This window comes from Vicugna pacos, chromosome 34, assembly GCF_048564905.1.
Source record: "Vicugna pacos chromosome 34, VicPac4, whole genome shotgun sequence".
In the NCBI taxonomy this organism is placed as follows: Eukaryota; Metazoa; Chordata; class Mammalia; order Artiodactyla; family Camelidae; genus Vicugna; species Vicugna pacos.
The window spans coordinates 7,788,770-7,807,183 of NC_133020.1; the positions used below are offsets into that span (position 1 = coordinate 7,788,770).

The following is an 18,414-nucleotide window of genomic DNA, read 5'->3' on the forward strand; positions in this document are numbered from 1 at the left end:
AGTAAACTAACAGAGGTCAAAGTCATTGGTAATGATTTCAGGAAATTCTGAAGTAAATGTTAATATCATATACTTTTTATGAAAATCAGAGTGGAAGTTTTACATTTTACTTTCAGTCCTTCTTTAGTCAAATATCAAGGAATTTTTTTCTACCAAAATAGGCAGTGAAGACTCATAATTTAAGATCTTTAGAATAAGGTCTATCAAGCAGTTACTGTAGGATAGGAATTTCCATCTTAATTACCTTCTGTTATATGCTGGGCATTTGATGTTCTATTGCATCTCCGTTTTTCTAAACAATTTTCAGATTATTAAAGTAATGTACATACACAGGGAAAATTTGAAAACATTTTGTCCAGAAAACATGAAGTAAAATAAAATGTAATATAAAAGTGAAAAAGTCCAAAACGCCACCCTTGCTATAAAGATCTTTTAAATAAATCATAATAGAATTTTATTTTTAAAAGATAATTTAAATATGATAAATTTTATGCTAAGTATATGGAAATTAATTTTGTCACAATGTTTCTGTATTTATATAAATCAGTATTTTTATTTCAGAAAGTTACTGTATCTTTGTTTTATAATTTTTTTGAGAAGAATCAAAGAGTTTAAGTCCTAGACTTACTGTTTTGACTAGCTATGTGATAATGTGTAAGTCTCCAAATTATTTGTTTTTCTATCAGTTTTGCCCATTAATTAGAATTGGAAATGACAACACCTGACCTGCTGATCTCCAAGAGGCTGGATAAAGTATAAACGAACTAACACATGTACAAGTGCTTTATAAAAATACAAAACATTATTCTACTAATATAATATCTAATACGAGTATTTCAAAGCACGTTCAGTCCTGCTTCAGGCAGTCGTGAAGTTATACATATTTTAAGGTGGTCTTCATTTTTTGCTTTGGTTATTTTTTTAAGTTGAAGTATAGTTCACATACTATAAAATTTACTCTTTCAAAAGTGTACAATTCAGTGGGTTTTAGTATAGTCACAGTGTTTTGTAGCCATCACTACTAATTCCAGAACATTTTCATCATATTTTTAAAAAAAGCCCTTACCCATTAGCAGTCATTCCTAATTTAACCTTCTCCACAAAGTGATAATTTTTTGAGGCATAGTATTTTTAAGCGCTTATGTTGAACTGAGATTTATATTGTGTGAGAAAAAAAATCACTAATAATCTATTATAAACCATTGAGCAAAACATCATAAATAAGGAATCAATAAACAGTGAATTGTATTAAGTTTTCTAATCATGGACTCCTGAGAGATGTAATTGGAAAAAAGTTATATTTCATGTTGACCATTATAGTTGTCTTTCATTTGCGTGTAAATGACGATTGACATAACAGGCTATGGCATAAAATAAGATTGTATTAGTATTTACAAAGTCTAATTCTGCTCACGTGAACAGAGAACCATGCATACGCCTATGAACTAGGCTGGTTTGTCATCAACAACCATGATAAGTAATACAAATAACCACACACGTTTGAGGAAACAAATAGCGTTTCATTATAAAGACAGACTTCCGTTTTATCAAGTAACAGCTGTCAAGCTATGTAAAACAGTACCTTTAATAAATAGATGATAATCTGACCCCAAATAATGCATCATTTGAAATATTTTAATCATTGCCTTTTAAAATTCTTTTATTCAGCTCAAAATTGTCCTTGGCCAATAAAAGAGCTGTGTTTTTCCCTTACTGTTTCATGACTGCTTTCTTACTTTACACCTTATTTTTGCCATGCTTAAGTTTCTTTGATTACCAACTTTTAAAACAGATTTTTTTCCCTGAAGTCAGCAAATATGCTTTGTTTCAGCATGTGTTAGGTTTACAGTGTGTCATCATTGTGGTTGACATGAGTTTAATATATATTAAAATGGTGCTTTATAATAACGTGATGCTTAAGTTCTGAAAATAAAGGCTACTGTTAGGCACGAACACCTGCATCGTGTTAAGAATGAAATTTCACTGCCCTTAAGTGACAGAGGTCTTAATTCTACGCCATTTGAAAATGGCCGTATCCTAGTAACAATACCAACAATAAACACATCACGCGAAAGTAAAAGTGCAGTAGTGAAATGAGCCATTGAAAGGAAGAGTCAGTGACCATATAATATTTCAGCTTCTATTGTATCTAGTAGCAATCTGGTTAAAAAGAAATGACAGTTGCCCTGAAGGAAATAAAGTGGAGGTATTATTGTAGTAGTAGTTTGGGAAGAAAATTGCACTGTGTCTTGACTGGATTATTTCTCTATCCTGGCAAACTGTCCCCACCTCTCTGTAGTGCTGCTTCTTCCCTTCTTTATACAAATTGAGTTTGTATCATGTAAACTCATAGAGCCCAGGGGCCCTTTGGTGACAAGGAGGGAGGAGGAAAAGGGGAATTAGAAAAAGAAAATGTGACAGGCAGTTTTGAAAAGAAAAGCCATTTTCCTTGTGGGTCTGTTTCTAAATAGGAGTTCCTCGATGCAGTATTTCGCTTCTGCAGAGCAGTTGCAATCAAGTGCATGCTTGTGCTGTTTGGTGGGGCTTGTCACTGACAGGTTTTATTTAGGAGGGGTGGGAATGTAGGGGGATCGAATGTGAGGAAGTTAGTATTTTGGCTGTATCAGCCCGGGAGGCAGAGCTAGCACTTGCTTTGGGACAAAAGTATTTGTAGTCATCAGATAACTTTGCAGTCAGCTTCAATAGCATCACTCTTTTTTTTTTTTTCCCCTAGGTTTGTGTGGTTTTTTTTCCTTCTTTTTTTTTTTTTTTTTTTTTTTTTTTTTTGGCAGCCAAGCTCTTAGTAGAACCATCTGTCTTTCTATTAGTATTTTTGAGGCCTGTTTTGAAGCCACTTTGCTTGGCAAAGTCATTTTCATCCTTGGAAACGATTTTTTAAAAAAAGTTCTGTGGCTTTTTGCCGAAGAAGACTACTATGTAAAAAATCCACATGGCTGTTCATTTTTGTTCTAAAAGAATATGGCTACTTTGTCTTTGTCTTGAATCAAATGAAATTAGAGGTGCTACAACTCCAGCGTGACTGTTGGGGAGTGAGAGGCAGAGATTGTAATTTTAGCAGTGTTTTTATGTTCCCGTATCTCTCAATGAGATTTTCTTTAGTCTTCCTAGTAGATTAACTGGAAGATAAATTGACTCCTCTATTCTAAATGTTAGTGTAGTTTTGTTTTGTTTTGTTTTTTCTTTTTCTAAATGCCATTGCTTTGGGTAGGATAAACTTACAAATTGACTTTCTGGTGTATGAAATGAGAAAACACAGACTATTAGTGGTCACTGCAGATCCCATACCTCTTCTTGCTAATGGTGGAAAGTCAGCTTTGTTTTCCTGGTTACTCCAGCTTGGGTAATTATATCCTGCCTACCTAAACCCCGCTTGTCATCTCATTTGGATATTATATTTTCCATTTTCTCAAAAACTGCTGTATAGCATCTCTGTGTGCTTCTAAACAGCTGCTGTGTTTCCCACCAAAGGCGGCTGAATTTCAGTTGTAGGTGAACTGATCCCTGGAGATGATGTGTGCTTGAATTCTATGGTACTCATCAGACTAAACTCTTCAGGAACATTTGAAAAGTTTCAGATTTTACATTTTGTTTGTGATTGTGCTGACTTCAGTCACATAGCTGCCTTTCATTTTCACATTTGTGTATGTGGTTTAAACTAGTCTTACACCGTAGCTTCCAGTTTTTTGAGCTGTCGCGCAAACTGCTGCCTGGTATCATGCAGTCCCTCTGGTTTTCTGATTCCTCTGTTTTTCCCAGTCTAGTAGTGCCTCCCAGGCCTCTCTTCCTGGAGTGAAGTCTAAAGCCCATGGTTCAGAAGCAACTTTGATTTCCTCATAAGCCCCTCTTACTGAGGCCCCCCGGATTTCCTTCCTTTCCGCTATTTGAATGCTAGAACTCATCTTCTCTGAGCCTCACAGTGGGTCAGGAACTCAGAAGAGTCACAGAAAAGGAAAGATTGACAGCATCATAATTCATTTGGTCTCTTCCAAGGCCTTAGCGTTTTCCATCATCCTTTTTAATTGTCCATGGTTACTTTCTTTTTCATTTCCCGCAATGACCATCCAAAACTTCTACACCTTTGCTGAACTCCCTTCCTCAATCCGCACGTCTCTCGTTTTCAGGATATGACCTTGCCTTCAACATCGAGAAAATTTCTGCCATCAGGCCTGATTTTCCTCACCTTCTCATTCCCCTTCCTGTAAAATGTACCCGCTTATTACACCCAGTCTAGAGCTCTGTTCCTCAGGGCCCAGAGCATGCGATGTCATTCCCCGTCGAAGCTGACCCCTACACCTCTGCCTTGCCTTGCAGCGTCCTCTGCAGTTTTGGTCCACCAGCTAATTTCTCTCTTTCCTACATGTCAAATTTAGAATTTCCATTTGCTCCTTACAGCCAGTAAATGAGCAGCTACCCTTCAGAGCCCGTACCTGCTGTGCCTGTCTCCAGGAGGCCTGCCTTGACCTCTGGCTGTGCTGAGTCTCTGCTTGTGCCTCTGTAGTATCCTGCACATGTCTCTGTTGTTGAGTTAACGGCAGTGTATTACAGTTATCTGTCCATTTGCCCCACCAGACTCAGAGCTCCTGGAGAGCAGGTGTTGCACATGAATTCATCTTTGTATCCCTAGTTACCAAAAAAGCTTACATTTCTATTTAGTAAAAATGTTGATTGAATAAATAAACTAATAAACAGACCCATGGGAGTGGAAGCTAAATTAATAATCTTAAGTATCTACTTGATATATTAGTTTCAGGGAACCACTGAAGGGTTTTGCAATAGGATATTTACATAAAACATAAAATATTTAATAATGAATAATTGATAAGTATTTACTTGTCTTTTTTTTTTTACAAGTGTGGTTGTGTTGGATTCATAAGATTTTAGAGGGCGAGACTACATGGAGTATCTGTGGTAGAATTGTAAGAAGTGTTCAAACGTAATATTTCATCTTAAAGTTTAAAAAATATGGGAAGTAGCTTCTTAAATTTATTATGAGTTATTCTCATAATAACATGTCCCCTATTAAAAAGACCAAACTTTTGTGAAAAAAGTACTTTACTGAAGTTTGATTATAAATGTCACAAATCTTAAACTTTAATTAGGAGCTTTAAGGACATTTAATCCGTTAAGTAAAAGAAAATAAATGAAGTCAGCAGTGAATGGGATTTGGAAATATTCAAAACTGGCAAATACATAAGAATGGATTACCCTAGAACAAATTCATTTTAGAACTTATCCAGGAAACATGATACTAGTTTGATGTAAGTTGTCCTTTTCTCCCAAACATTGGCTAAATTGCAGCAGCAAGGGACTGAAAATCAGTTAAGATACAGCAGTAATTCCATTAGTGCTCATCATTTGTGCTCATTACGTTCTATAAAGTTGCCATGAACACTGAATTAGCAAATACTGAACAAATGCTCCTAGAGGAAATGCAGAGTTAGGTTCCTGAGAGCCTTGGGTCACACCATTTTCATCAACTGACTAATACATAGGCTTGTTTTATGTGTGTTTCTGTTTAGACATCTTATTAATATTTATTATTGATTCTATGTGCATTTTAAACAGCAAAATCTCCAAAAATTTCTCGCTGCTTTGCACAGGTCTGTGCATGACAGCAAAGGCACTAGTGCAAGTAAATTTTAGTGAGTAGGCAAATTGGCAAATAACAGAACCTGCAAATAGTGAGGATCAACTGTATTTGAAATGGATGTTTAGTTGCGTACATGAATTAACCACACATTTCGGATTGTATCTATTTTACTGTTTACTTTCTTCTGAATATTACTACAGCGCTCTTCAATCTTCCCTCGGATAGTCTAAGGAAAACACATCGTTGGAATTACGAAATTAGGCTTATTTTTTGTCTTAGTTCTTCCTCTCCTTTGTTGTTCCTCCTGCACCCTTCTCCTGATTTTCCCTAAGTGTTGGAAAAGAGTACTAGATTAAGTGTTAGGAGATGTGCTTTCAGAAGGTAATTCAAGTAATTGTTCAAGAGTCCGCATTTAGGTTACTCTGCTTGTACCTAAATGTGGGATCTTGAACAACTTATTTGGCCAAGTTAAGTCTCGTTTCTTTATCAGCACAGTGATTGTGTTGGGCCAGATAATCCCTGGGCTCTTTCTCAGCCTTAAAACTGGTATCCTGCGTATGTGGATCTTGGAAAATTCAGACACTAAAACAAATGATAAAACTAAAGCAAAATGTATTTCAATAATCATAATAGGATAAGAGTTTAAAATACACAGACTTTGAAAAGCCCCAGAATTTATTGCAGTTTGTCTTTAAAATACTACATTTTCACCTGCAGCATAATTGTAAATTATTAGACTATAAATGCATTACCTGGGCGAACACTGTCACAACAAGCAGATAGAAATGCATGTGCAACAACCAGCTAAGCAATATAGCAGGAAGACTTCAGCTTGACAGTATTAATAACATATTTTTAAAACCTTAAAAATAGAAGTACTGAGAAGTATGTGAAGCAAAAGAACATTTAAATAAATTGAAAGCAATAATCTGCTATTGGCCGTCAAGCCATGAGGTTAATAAATTCAAAGAGAAATTCTGTATCCTACAATTAGTGTGGAAAAATAAATGTAAAAACAGCCAGGAAATATTTGAAAAAGAAAATAGTGATGACAGAGTAGTAACATATTGCAAAGCTGCAGTAATGAAAAAACATCATGTTACTAAAACACGATAGACAGGCGTGTCTGTCCATTATAGAAGTATGTAATAAATTTCCAGTATTTCTGTATTACTTTTCTATTTCTTCATGCATGCATAGTTTCAGAAATCATGGATTTATCATAATGACGTTTTATCTGTATCTTAAGAGTAGAAACACAGAGCGGCTGGTACTTTGTGCTGCCATTCTTCTGTGGTGAAATTGAATTCCTCTCTGGTCATTAAATAACTTTGTCATCCATAGGCCTTTTGTGGACATTTGGAGTTGCTGCACAAAGACGTAATTACAAAGCTGGGACTATATAATATATTCTTCTTTATTTATGAATTGCCAATTCATATATAATTTCAGGGGGGAGGGTATAGCTCAGTGGTAGAGCACATACTTAGCATGCACAGGGTCCTGGGTTCAATCTCCAGTACCTCCTCTAAAAATAAATAATAACCTAATCACCTCCCCCCATCAAAAAAAAATAACAATGCAATAATAATTAGTTAAGAAAATAATTTCAGCTGGTGCTCTAAAGTCTCAAGTTACGATAATAACTAAATTACAACCCCTTTACTAAAGAAGCTCATAGGTCATAAGGGAGACTCAAGTTATACAAGTAACTGTTATTCAAAACAGTAAGTATTGTATTAGCTTTATGAGGTTAAAGAAGTAACAGTTCTTTCTCCCTGAAAATTGGCACCGTAAGAAAGAAGTGCTTCACAGGCAGAGACATTATGTGGGTCTCAAAAGCCTTTGAAAAATAAGTAGAATTTTGCCAAGAAAAAAAGGAAAAGAGAAATTACTCAAAACAGAGGAGAAAACACTTTAGAGCATTTTCAAGCATGGAAAAATACCGAGTATGCAAGGAAGTCTTCATGATGCATTGAGACGAGCACAGGATATCCGAAAGAGGGCGGCAGAAAAGCCTAGAACGATGGGCTAGAGACAGATTGTGAAGAATCCTGAATACCATGTGGAGGGATCTGGTCATTATTCTTCAGGTGAAAGCAAACCATCAAAAGTTTTCACAAGAGGGGCATATGAAATTCAGATACGAGACCCATTTAGAAGGAATTTATGAGGAATATGATTTAATATCCTGTGGGCACCAGACTTGTAAAAGTCAGGCAGAATCTCCCTTTCAACTACTTATATACCTGAAAAGTCCTTTGTAACTCAAGGCAAAATATGAAGAAGGCAAAAAGGTTTGAGAGTGACCTCAGCATTGTTGAAGACGGCACTGCTTAAACGTGGATGCACATTGGAATTATCAGGGGAACGTTAAAAAATGCTGATGGCTGGGTCTCACCCCTGTAGATTCAGATTTCATTGGTCTGAGAAACAGTCTGGGCACTGAGAGTTTTTCAAATCTTGCTAAGTGATTCATTCTAAAATATACCTTCGAGTTTAAGAACTACTGCAGTAAAACAAGAACCTATCATTTCTGCAAGTCTAGAAATTATTTCCCAAATTTTAAGGTGTCTGAAATTTGGATGCCTCTTTCTAACCCTTGTATGTATTTCATTTGAAGATCCTTTCTTCTTCCCTCTGAAATACTCTTATTAAATTTATAACAATAGCATACATCTTATAACAAATGGCTTCTTAGAAAGGAGAGGGCTTACTATATAAAACAGAGTAACTTACAAACAATGAAATAGGAAGGATGCAGAGTAGCTGGTGGTAACCCTTAACCAGTGTGGCCAGTTTGTTGTTCGTTTTATTTGTTTATTTGTTTGCTAACTATTCTGGTCAGTAACCTATTTTTACACAGAACTAGCACCCACGCCATTTTGCCTTCAAATGTACCGCTTGTTTCAGGCCACACATTCCCACATGTTTGCTCAATATGCAATCTCTAATTTTTGAGACTTAGTCAATTGTTTTGTATTGGTTTCTACATAAAGTTTAATCTTAAACCATTGTCTTTTTGTTTCCCTGGTTGTGCTGTTTGCTTTTAGTTTTACTCTGGTGGCATTGATAGTTTAAAAATTATTTTGACTGAAAAAAATGCTTTCCAATTTGGAGACATTGCTGAAAACAGATCCCTCATTCATATAATGCTTATTTCTCTGTCTGCCTGTCTGTCTCTCACTGTGTCTTTCTCTCCCTGCACCCTTCCTCCTCCTCTCTCTCTCTCTCTCTCTCACCCTTCCCCTGTGACACCCACACTCACCAACCTAAATTTCAGAAATAGCTCAGAGGTTTACTGTGAAAGATGAAATGAAGGAGAAACTGAAAGTAGACCTTTAATGTAAGAAATGATGAGAATTATAAGAATCGTAAGTGCCCTAAAATATGCAATGCCAGTGGGAGGAGGGGAAAGCAAGTCTGCAGGTTATTTCAGAGTTGCTGTTAAGGTTAGCAACTGAGTGATTTTTTTTTCTTTTGGTGTATGTGTTTGTTTTACTTTTTACCATTTCCCCCACTGTAACGTAAGCTCCGTGAGCATAGGATCTGATCTTCTTGTTCACTGTTGTGTTTACACTGCCTCGCTCATTTTCTTGTACATAATACATGTTCATTCAGTGTTTTCCAAATAACTGAATTAATGGGAAGAAGGAGAAATACAGGAGAATAACATGTCAGATGTGTGATTTTTAGCAGTATCCTAAATTCTCATTCATATGTTCATTGGCAGACACTAACCAGTAACCATGTCCACCAGGGAAATCTTGCTTAAATCTTTGGGAAAGATCCTAAGTACTTTAGTTAATGACATCCTCTGCATTAGTCACGAATGTGACATGGCTGCAGAAATGACAGCATTAGGTTATATTTCTAGAAATTGCTGTTTAGTACAAAGATAGCGATTCCACTGTATTAGATTATTTAATGATATGAACTATGTATTCTGAGAATCACTCCAAAAAATTAAAGTGTATTCCAAAGATGGCAACCAAAACGGAGGCCATGTGGTTTGAGGAATGGTTCAATTGCTTGAAAAAGGGTAGATGAAGACAAAACTATAGCTCAGAGCAGGATCCAAGGGACTAGATTCCAGACAGTTTTGACTACCCCATTCCATGGCCATGGGCAAGTCAGTTCTCTGGCCCAGTCACCTCTCTTATAAAGAAAGGGGAAAGGCTGAATTACTGTCTAAGCTACCTTCCAGCTCTTTTATTCAAGAATTTAAAATTTTCAGTATTATGCGTGAACGTGGGAATCATCTTCAAATGATGAAGAACTATCCATGTATAAAATTATACCCATGTGGTTAGTTTTGTTTTAGAAACTAGAATTAGTTCTAACAAGTGGGATTTACAGAGGAAGATTGTAGTTCAACCTAAGGGCAAAGTTTTTCATTGTTACATTATTGCAGCAAGAAAAGATTTGCGGTGTGAAGTATTGATGCTTCATCACTGTCAAGGATATCACGTAGGGAAATTATTCATCAAGTTAAAAAGTGAACTTGATAATACCTTCCAATTATAGTATTCAGTATTCTGATTTTCCTGTCTAAAGTAGTCCTAAGCATAGCCTCATGTCCAGTGTTCTAGCAAGCTTATATGCCAGTATATTGAACTGAGTAATTTTTTTTCTTTTATCATAAAATAAGGGGGGGTTGGAAGCATAGAGCACCAAAACTTCTTCTCTTTGATTCGCTCTAATACGTTCAGCAGGTTCAAGGTCAACTGCCGCCATTAATGATTCCCGTATTCCCTCCTGATCAACGGACACTGGCCGCAGCCGCCCAGCAAGGATTCCTCCTTCCTCCAGGCTTCAGCTATAAGGCTGGATGTAGTAAGTACCATTGATTTTTCATTTGGGAGTGGGTGGAGGGCATGGCTTTAGGCAATTTAATATTCCTGCCACACCAAGAAATGAGATCACCCGTATAGCATTTTTATTTTAAAGAGGAAACACAGAAAGTGTAGAAAGGGATTTATGTTGGTATTTAAGAGTGTAGATTATTTCTGTGCTTCTGAAGGCAATATTTGCTTTTCATAATTCAGTTTCATAACTTTTATTCCCAGTGTATTCTTAAAATAGGGGTATAATTTTTAGGTTCTATTCATTTTTGCATAGGTAAGATAAGAATCTGCATTTTAATAGCTTTCCATAGCCCTTTAATTGACAAATCCAAGTTTCCCAATATGCGTTAGTCGGCCTTCCATTTTCAGTCTCCTCTCTGTATTTACAGCCTAGTTTCTCACTAGTCTTCTTTAAGTTCTTAGACCAAACCATGCTCTTTCTTGACTTTGGACTTGAATTGTATGTGTTCACTCTCCTTGGTGTTCTGAACCTCTTCCAACTCAGATCAGGGAGAACTGTCCTGAGCTAGGTAGATCCCTGTCTCCACGTTACCTTGGATCTTGTGTATTTTCTCTTTCACGTTAATTGTAAACTCTATGAGGGCAAGTGCTGATTCTGTCTTATTTATTGTTACATCTAAACGTTTAGTACAACATTCAACTACTTGTTGAATGAATGACTATACAAATGAATGAGCACTCATTACAAACAATACAAGGGCATTTTTGTACTAAATGATGTTACATCAAGATAACTTTATATTACTTATTAACTTTAGCTGCCTATGATTTTATAACTTTTTTACTAAAATCAAGATAATGTACTTACTAATTTTGGAAACAATACTTCATTTTCTAAAATTCAAATAACCACAATGCTGACTACAATCTGTTAGATAAAAATAGCAACAAATTCCAAAGAGGGGCTAGACTTCTGAGCTAAGTATCTTCCAGAACATCATGACGATGGCCAGAAAAAAATACAGAGAAAGCAAGTACATTGAAATATTTTCATTGATCAAAGTAGAATACCATTGAAAACAGTTAGTGAAATACTATCATATTAGATATTTACAGAGAATATTACTTTGTAAATTCCAGTAGATTTTGTTTCATTTATATGTTAATAAATTGTCCCATTAGAATCTTGCTATGCTTCAGTACTTACCGTATTTGAGAAACTCTATCCAACATTTCAAGAAATCAGATGTTTCCTGTCAAATAATGTCTTGACTTTCCATATTTTAACATGTGTTCCTACTCTTTAAACCTTTCTTTGTATAATGAAGAAATGCGATGTCATTTTTTAAATATACAGAGTCATTTGAGTGAGGTGGCTCCAACCGTCGAGTCTGGTGAAAAGTGAACTGAACTCAGGACTATAAAAATTCACTGCTCTGTGCAGTTTTTAATACAGTTCTTGCACATCTTTCTCTTGACTTTGGTTTCCTGGGTTTTAAGATGGTGTTCTCACTCTGGACCTTAATTTATTCATGTAATAATTTATTTGTCACATAATTCTATCTTTGTAGATTGATGCATCCAGAAACACCAACTTCTTTTTAGAATTGAGGACTGTATATTCTAAATATTTAAAATCTAAGAATAATTTAAACTTTAAGATTTTGAAACTCTGTTTTTACACTAACTTTTGAGTTTTTAATTATAAAAGATTTTTTGTTTGGTTTCCATTTTCCCTAAGGAATTAGTATTCACATTAAACACATGTTGCCAATGTGTTTTTGGTAGCCTTGGTTACTAAAATGAAAAAAAAAGGACACTTTTAAAAATCATCTTCAGTTGCCTCAGACTGCACCTGCAGTACATTCATATAGACTAGTTCTGTTTTCCAAAAGGAAAATTTTTAAGCAACTATAGAAATAAATCCCATTAGCAAATATTGTGCTGAAGAGAAAACCACATTCAGTTTGAACAATAGCATAACTGTAGGCCTGGAAAAGGTCAAGAACACCTCTGCCTCACTCCCATTTGACAGAGTTGGCACACTAAATTTATTCAGTGTTAATGTAACGTGGCTTGGAGAAATTTTTCCCTTCCTCAGGTTGTTAGTGTATTAACCATTTGATATTCATGCCTTCAGTGCGCAGAGTTATAAATGATACCACTTACATGTCCTTGGAAATAAAATAGAAAAAAAGCCTCTGCAGCTGCTGGCAAGCTTGAGACTAGCGTCAGGCCAAACTCAAACCAAGAAGCAGCTGTAGCAAAAGAAAGTGCCTCCCTGTTGACACTCACTCTGAGTCAGTTTGAATGGGGAGCTGGGTGGAAGCGATAAACAGTCCGGACTATTTTCTCCACGGTCGTATTGCAGGAAAGGAATGGAAGTAGGGAAAGAAATCTTGTCATCTTCTCTCTTCAGGGGGACTTCCTATTTTACTCCCCCATAATTGTCAGGCACACGTGACTTCTCTGCTTGACACGTGTTCTAATTTGAGTAATATCCCGCAATTATCAATGAAAGAGACTCTGATCAGCCCATCTTGATTTGAGTTTCACGGTAAATATGAAAGAGATACTATTTTTTGTTATCAAAAACTCAAATGCTTTTCATCAATCCATTCAAAGAAAGTATCGATGATAAGTTTTTCTGTTTAGACTATGTGTCTTGATAAGTAAAATAAAAATCTCTGAAACTACACAAGGAAGTTAAAATGTTCTCAATGGGGTAAGAAAGAAAAACACACATTGAGCAAACTAACCATCATAGGTTGAGTTAGTATCTCCTGTTTTCCAAAATAAAGACGCTTTTATGTGGACATAAAGGTATTTTCCCTTTAAGAAATAAAATGATAGATGTATGGTGTGAAATGGACATCTACAGAATATAGTTGCTGGAATTTCTCTCAACAGCTAGAAAGCCTGTCATTAAACAATATAAGAGCAAATGAATAGCTTAGTCAGACTTCAGAGCAAACTGGCTACACAGAAGAGAAGCTTTGAGAATGTTGTAGTCCACTCTTATCTGTGAATATGTAGCTCAGTTTACAAGCATTGATACATTATTATCAGTATCTCAATTGTGTTTTGGCATTTGCTGTTAGTGAAATCAAGCATGAAGCACTCTTCTTCATGGATTTGTATCTAGTTACTGCTTTTCCTACCTGCTTCTTAAAATCTAAAAATACTTCCAAACTTCTAAGGAGGTAAAAATAGCAGTGTGTTATTAAATTGAATGGGTTTAATGTATAAGAGTAACTTGAAAGCAATTATGTAAATACACTGGTTTGATCAATCAACTCAATTCAGAGGCTATTCCCCTTAGGGAAAAAAATAATCCAATAATCTGTATTTTTAACTTGTCAGTTCTATGAAAACTGTCAATTCAGTTGCTATATGTAAACATACCCCAGATTTTATATTGCATAATTAAAAATCTCAAGTTTAAATTACATTTGTGGATACTAGTTCATTTTAATCAGAAAAAAAGTCATTAAAGTCCTTGAATTAAATTTGAAAAACTAAATAAGGTTCCAATTCTGAAATTATAAAATAAATGTATGTACAAATGAACTGGTTCAAGTACATTTTGGATGGTTGAAGAATCCGAGGACACAGTCCATTTGCTTCTGCTAGAAAGGCTGAGTGGAATCCTAGGCTCTTAACCAAAGACTTGAACCTGTGAACTGCAAAGCTTGTATCAGGTAGATATTTTTTGAAATAACATGTACACAGCATTGATGCCTGCAGAACAATTCTAGATTATTTGCTCATCATAGAAAAAAATCTACCAAAATTAAAAAGAATCTTGAATATGTATGTTGGTTTTAGCCCAACATTTTTAGACTTGAGAGAGAAGTTTGCAATAAGGTGGTTGAAGGTCATAAGTTTGGTCAATACCAGTTTCTCTGACCTCAACTTTCAGTTCTCTTCCCACAACATACACAGCTTCCTCACACGCCCTCCTGCAGTCCGGTTAAGTGCTGTTCCTTCAGAGCACATCTTTTATAGGCAGAAATGAAAGGAGTAGGTGCTTCTCTTTTTACTAATGACTGAAGTCCTCTGCCCCTCTCCTCACTGTTAGGGTGTAAAATTTCTAGACCCATGTTCTAATCGATGCTTCAGAAATTTTTGACAGATATTTTACGTGGAAATTTAAAAAAATCTACAGGAAGGCAAAATCTAATAAAATAATTCATTTTCTATGTACAGTAGAAAGCAAACAGTTGTGGAAGAGGTGGGTTGATAGTTTGGCCCAGTGTCAAGTTGAACGTATCACGCACCTGCCGGTGTGGTCTCTCTCTCCCCAGAGGTGGGCTGCAGTTCCCAAACCATTGGGCTCTTGGTCCCAAACTTGTGTGCTAAGGTACCACGATGGGGTAGCTGATTCACAGGGGCACACACAATGTTTTAAAATTTCAAGGAAAATAGAGAGGCATCTGTCAGACACTGCATAAAACTGCCTTAGTTGTTTGGGACTCACTACTTAATAAAATGAAGCAGTTGGGCATTTCTTTTGTCCTAAGGGTGCCATGAAAGAATTATTGAGCCACTGATGGTGTCTGATTCCAAGAAGTTTAGGAACTTGTGGCCTAGTCTATTATATATTCATTTTTTAAATGTTATGACCTTTTTTACTTGGAAGTTACTGTCGCTGACCTATCACATTACAACCACAGGGCAGAATGTTATAACAAGATTTATCTCGCACTTACAGAGATATGTGTAATGTTATACAAATAAGCAATTGATTCATTTATCTGTACCAATGGGCTATTTTGTCTGTATGATTTCAAACATTCCGTTGTTTTGTTTGTTCTGATTTAATTCGATCTCAAAGAGGCAATTACAAATTGAGAGGTGCTTAGAATGAGAGAACACAGACTGGGGAGCCCTTCACCTCAGAGTGCTTTGTTTAATCGTCCTCGTGCACTTTTCTGAGCTTCAGTTTCCTGACCTGCAAGATGGATTAATGACACCCATTTTACTGACTTGCTACAGAGATTAAATAGGATTATACATGGAACAGTGCCTAGCAGTGTGTCTGTCTTACTAGGTTTATTTATAAATGATAAATACTGAGTATAATACCAGCAAAACACGAATCCTGTGTCCACTCCCCCCCTAAAAAAAGATTTTAGAACCACACCCAGCATGAATTATGTTTCACATCCTATGTAGACTCAAGTTCATTCTGCCACACCTAAATGAGGCTTCCTCTGACTAGGAAAAGTATAATTGTTGAGAGAAAAGTATTATAGTGCCGATGGAAACATTTGTCTCATGTAGTTGCAGTCTTAACCTCAACTATTTTATTTCTAATCACCAAGTTTTAAACTTTTTTTATTGTCATTTTCCACTTGTCTATTTATCAGAGCTTATGTTGGAAAAGATCATGTGGATTTTCTGAAAATGTATTTAGTCATTGTTTTGGCTGTATGAAACCAGAAATATATTCATATACTCATTCTGCATTTTGACACATTGATTAATTTTTCAGAAATGTGCTAAATAAAATAGCCATATAAAGTTACTGATTGAAATATTTAATTGCCTTATGAGATTAGCTTAAATAAATAGAAGTTGATGAGCCAAGCTTAATAAACTTAAAATATTCTGTATTTACTCTTCATCAGTTTTCTGAACAGTGTTTCCGCTTCCAATAAAAAAAGGAAACTCTCAGTTAATTAGTTCCTCATATACTACGATAAAATTAATGTTTAGGAGTTAAATACCATAAACTTCCTCAGGCACATTTGCTGATGTGTTCCTGTTTTCAGTTAATGTCACATGTTTCATTGTTTAATGGGGGCATCACGTGCGTTCCATTATACTCTTCGGTGCAGCGGGTCCATGTGTCCGGCATTTTCACAGACTGCATGCTAATTTCTGACTTAACTGTGTTAGCTGACAGACAGGTCATTGAAACAATCAGTGCTGAAACAATCACCAAATCACAAGCTAAAAACCATTGACGTGGTTTGCTTTTATGGAACTGACAAAATGGGAAACATGTGTTGTCAGGATCACATACTGTAGGTTCTTTGTAAATAAACAGAGAGAAGATGTAATCATATCTGCAGGCTTCTGTGTTGTGTGTTAGAATTATTATGACCAGCTCTTCCCCTTACCTGCCCTCCCCTCCCCATATCTTAGAAACCAGTGACTTTGGGTGAACCTGACTTAGTTCAGAGCTTTGTAAATATTTATTTTTGTGAAGAAGAACTTTGGTACCTAAACAGCCAATCATTTCAAGTCACATCTTAGATCAGTGGCATGAACATATAAAATGATAAAAAAGTAAAGAGAATTGAGTACAAGAAAGTAGATAACATTCCACAATTATATGGTGACAGCCACACTCCAGTTCTCAGGGGAGAGATGTTTGAAGGTCAATAAAATGTGGTTTTTTTTTTTTGCTAAAAATGGAGTTTATATTTTTCAGTATTCATCACTGAGAAAAGGAACTATATATGTCTGTATTGTAGACTTAGTATAAAAATGATAGCTTATTTTGTGACTTATTGTTTATAAAACATAGAGACACAATTAAATCGAAGCGCTGTAACTCTGTGAGGTGATAACTGTGCTATGTGAGTAACCAGTGTTTGATCGTCCCCCCGCACATATACACAGTACCACCACCAAAACACATGTACAACCCCACGAAAAAAGCGAAAGCCTTTTCTTTGATAAAGTCCTCAGATTTTATTAGACTAAAACTATAATCTTTTAATCCATCTTGCTTGCTTTTTAACATTAAGAATATTAAGAATGCCATTCAACTTAAATATAAACCCACTGAGCTCAGTATTTTCTTTTTGACAGAGTTCTCTTTCTTGATAATGTAGATGTTTCAGATGGAAAGAGTGTTTGGCTACTTACACTCTGTGCTTTCAGCCAAGAGGCCTCAAAGTGTGGCATACTGTATGAGTTTGCCTAACCCTCAGAATTCTAGGTTTGTATTTTTGTTGCCACAGCAAACACGGAATCTCATCTTAGTATTAAATTCATACTCACTAAGGTCATCAAACTGAAGTGTAAGCCCAGAGGAGCAATATCTTATTTTATTTGAATAGATGTAACTGTTAACGATACTGGACAACTCTCTCGTCCAATAAGCGTGCTCTTTTGCTGTAGAAAGCTCCACTAGAAGGCAGACTTCAATCATAAGGTCAATAGAAGAGTATGGAAGCAGAAAAAGCATTTAATAAAATAGGCTAAGGTAGTGTCTTGCTTCTAATGCTACAATAGATGTCAGTCTTCCGTGAGGATCGAACAAGTCATGCTCTGGGAATATCGCGTGACTCAGATACTGTGTTAAACTTAACTATGCTATAACAAGCCAAAATAATACCAGCTTAAACATGGAAAAATAGAATATTTCTCACTCACGTAATAGTCCAAGCATTGCTCATGCGGTGGCCCCGTGATATCAGGCCCATGGCTTGTTCTCTTCCTGATTCCATCCGCAGGCTACGGCTCCATCCCAAGCTCTACACATCGTCTCCAGCTCCCACATCCCCACCCCCGCCAGTGGAAGAGGCCCAAGCCCAGGGAACTACAACTACTTTTAAAACTTACTCTTTTAAACTGTTTCCCTAATAATTTATTTTGGTCCTATTTTTGAAGAATATATTTAAACCTTTCTTAAACTTGTTTATATAGCCAGCTGAAAACAACGCTTCACATTTTTTTTCAAATATATTAAAAGATAGCACTTGCTGACTGTACAGACCTCAGCGAGGAAGTATATGGAATGGAAACTGAAAGTTAGCTGCCTGCACTCGTGCACCCCTGTCATCCCATCCCCGGCAGTAATTACTGTTAACAAGTGGGAATGTATTTCTCTAGAACTAGTTATAGCTATAACTATATTATATATTCATACATAAATATGTATATACATCTATTTATATCTAGTATAAATATGTAATATGCAGGGTGTGAACATGCTTGTATATTATAATATAAGCTATGATTTTATATATGTATATA

General features: G+C 35.9%; 1 protein-coding gene across 12 annotated transcripts in view; it reads left to right on the forward strand.

The window, feature by feature from the left end:
- The window catches only part of SOX5 (SRY-box transcription factor 5), a 377,294-nt gene that overhangs the window by 248,362 nt on the left and 110,518 nt on the right, over positions 1-18,414 (forward strand). For 6 of the 12 annotated variants that reach the window (XM_072954196.1, XM_072954197.1, XM_072954198.1 and 3 more), the window contains one exon: positions 10,324-10,447. In XM_072954196.1, coding sequence (XP_072810297.1) covers positions 10,324-10,447 — 124 coding nt within the window. The remainder of the gene's footprint in view (positions 1-10,323; positions 10,448-18,414) is intronic. The other 6 variants (XM_006199937.3, XM_006199939.4, XM_072954200.1 and 3 more) reach the window with 1 other exon arrangement.